This window comes from Saccostrea echinata, unplaced genomic scaffold (assembly GCF_033153115.1).
Source record: "Saccostrea echinata isolate AGI-Se365-2 ecotype Australia unplaced genomic scaffold, CSIRO_AGI_Sech_v1 ptg000054l, whole genome shotgun sequence".
Lineage (NCBI taxonomy): Eukaryota > Metazoa > Mollusca > Bivalvia > Ostreida > Ostreidae > Saccostrea > Saccostrea echinata.
Window position 1 is genome coordinate 34185809 of NW_026889803.1, and position 2966 is coordinate 34188774.

A 2966-nucleotide genomic window follows, 5' to 3' on the forward strand; every position below is an offset into this window, starting at 1 on the left:
TCAATATGTGATCAAAGATCTAAATAGGAAAAAGAATTTGCTAGCGAAAAACAGGAATGGCCATAGATACTCAGGTAAGCATTGTGACCAATGGGCCTGTTGTTTCTGTTTTGTTTTGGTCACACAGGTCCATATTTTTAGTTCTGATATAGCCTGAGAAACTTACCATGATTGGCTTACTATGAAAGCCTTTGGGCCCCTTTTTTCAATAAACCTCGGTTTGTGTTTAATTGTTAAATTAACATTTAAGAAGCGAATTTAATATTTGGAAAGCTAATACTGTACGTGTACTTAAAAAAGCGGGCTTCATATTTTAGCGGCTTTGGCGCAGACAACGATGCGCTAATTCATGAATTCCGCTAAGAAATCATTTATAAATACAATACTAGTATACGGCACGGACATGTATAGCGCTAAATCATGATTTCGCCAACAACTCCACACCCGGTGATTGCGCTTAATGTTGAATACGCCAATTTATGTACATGTAGAGTACCTTTTTGTTTTGTTATGTGTAAAATATATCTTTAAGAATAAAATACGCAGATAGGGCGGTTAATAACATAAAGGACTTTCATTGAGATTTTTTTCAAACATTGTAGCAAGATGTTTACCTTACTGGGCAGGGGGTGGGGGAGGGTGTTACTTCTAAAGAAGGGAAATACCGTCAAAATCACTTAACGTTACTGAATGTTTTTGATCAATGAGGGCTATTATTTTTATGATAAAGATACATCATTAGGATTAATGTAAACAGAAAAAAATATATTATGCATTGATTTTAGCGATATCTTGAACATAATGTTCAATTGGACCATATGTGGACGTTCCGCCTACTATTTTTCCTCCATGATGATGCACACAAGCTGTGGAAAAGTTTTACATGTACATGTCAAAAACAGCTATAAAACATTTTATTGTACATGTAATGGGAAACTCAATAATAAAAAAACAACATTATATGTTAAGACAGTATCAGTTTTATAATATTAAATCTACATTTGTAGATAAATTTAATGAATTGTTTATACAAATCGTTGTGCTTTAATATTCAGTCTTGGTCCATTTCACTATTGTCTTTGTAAATGCCGTTCGGCGCTTGGTTTTCGGAAATAATTTTTAAGCAGATGAAGATGTTGATTATTGTCATTGTTGTTACTGTGGGAATCTAGTTTGGCCAGTCTGTCGGTGAGGGTGTAACCGGAATCTTCTGATCGGCGAATCGGGTGAAAGTTACAGAACAAATGTACGAATGTTTCACGGAATTTTGTGCTCATAGAGCAATATAGAATGAAGTTAACGGCATTGTTGACCAAAGCTACAATGTCCATCACGTCTCCCAAAGGAAGGTATACTTGGTCAAAGAAATTTTCCATACATGCGCTTAATATTATAAGAACACCTTGTGGAAGTTCTGTTACTAAAAACAGAATGATGACGGCTAATAACATTTTTGTGGTCCTTGAATGTTCTGACAGACGCAGACTGCTAGCACCTGATATCTGCAAGATTTTACGTCTCTGGCGGATTTTTACATGAATGTTGTAGATCAACAGGGAACCGAATATTGACATCAATAGACAAGGGACAAGTTTGGCGGTGAAAGCATATATCCATACGTTTATAAGCACCATTGTCTCGGTGTCATTCTTACCAAGGTTCAAGTTTCGGAGAACATATATGGTTTCATTGTTTCCTGGAAGAACATCAGGAAGCAATTTATTACTCATGTAATTGGGAACGAGAATCAGTGCAGATGAAACGTAAATAACAAGAATCCCAAATCGAGATTGTTTGATTCTCTGCAGTCGCATCGAGTTTGCTTTTGTTGGAGATCGGATATGCAAATAACGAACAATGGCCAACATCACACACAACCAAATTGACACCGTATGAGTTGTAGCGGCAAGATTAATATGAAATATCATGTAAGCCATCCAGCTTTTGCTATTTTTCTCCATTGATTTACTTGCAGCGGGATAAATGCAATAGAAATGCATGGCAAATGGTAAATAGGACAACATGGTTATAATGTCCGATACTGCAAGCCAAGTAAGAATTAAGTTCACTGGTGTCCGCATATGCTTCCTTGTTAATACTGTTATATTGAATATGTTTGTGACGATTCCAAATATGCACACACATATAGATATATAACCGTGGTATGCGGCATAGGTCCGAGCAAATAAAAGCAAGTCGCCTCCTGTTATGCTTTGATTTTCCTTCATGACCTCGTCGCAGCTGGCAGCTGAGAACCTGTAATGATATTAATTAGAATAGCAATTAATATTCACAAATAATCAGAAATTAAAATATTTTTAAAATATATCAGTTTCAACGTTTGGTGCTCTTTAAATAAATAAGTAAATAAAGTAAAAACGATACCCTCGACAAATTGACAGGGAATGTGATTTAAAGAAACAAGTTGATATGAGAAGACGAGATCAAAATTGAGATAAAGAATAGTCCACAGTATACTATTCATCGGGGAAATTGATGTAGTGTTTCCTGATTGGGAAATAAATCATAACATTCGCTTCGATAGCAAATAAATCACAATAAGCATACACCGTCGTCGATATTGTCTTTGTTTTCATTAACGAGTCACCATTTAATCAGCTGGGGTATACAAAGTTCTCTCCAACAGTACAAACACATGGATCGTTTTGCGTTGCTCTCTCACATTTTATTGAAAGGGATAAAATACGACTATTTATCAGCAACCAGTGAGAGTGTGTTTACGTTCTTTGCGAGTATTGTATTTTTAGTAAACAATACTATTACAATAAATCCCAGCCTACTGTTAGGAGGAATGACCCTTTCGGCAATATTGCAAGTCATGTAATATGATTTTGTTTTGACCAAGTAAAATACACTATACATACATGTACGACTATTTTGCTAAAGCTCAAATCATATATCTTTGTCTAGATCACGTATCATGAGCTGCAGCTGTTGGTTGATAG

At 35.5% G+C, this 2966-nt stretch overlaps 1 protein-coding gene across 1 annotated transcript; it reads right to left on the reverse strand.

The window, feature by feature from the left end:
- Positions 1-978: 978 nt before the first annotated feature.
- Positions 979-2252, reverse strand: LOC133205826 (G-protein coupled receptor dmsr-1-like). Its single transcript, XM_061341710.1, has one exon. The coding sequence runs from the start codon at positions 2226-2228 to the stop codon at positions 1071-1073; it is 1158 nt and encodes a 385-aa protein (XP_061197694.1). The 5' UTR covers positions 2229-2252; the 3' UTR covers positions 979-1070.
- Positions 2253-2966: the final 714 nt, after the last annotated feature.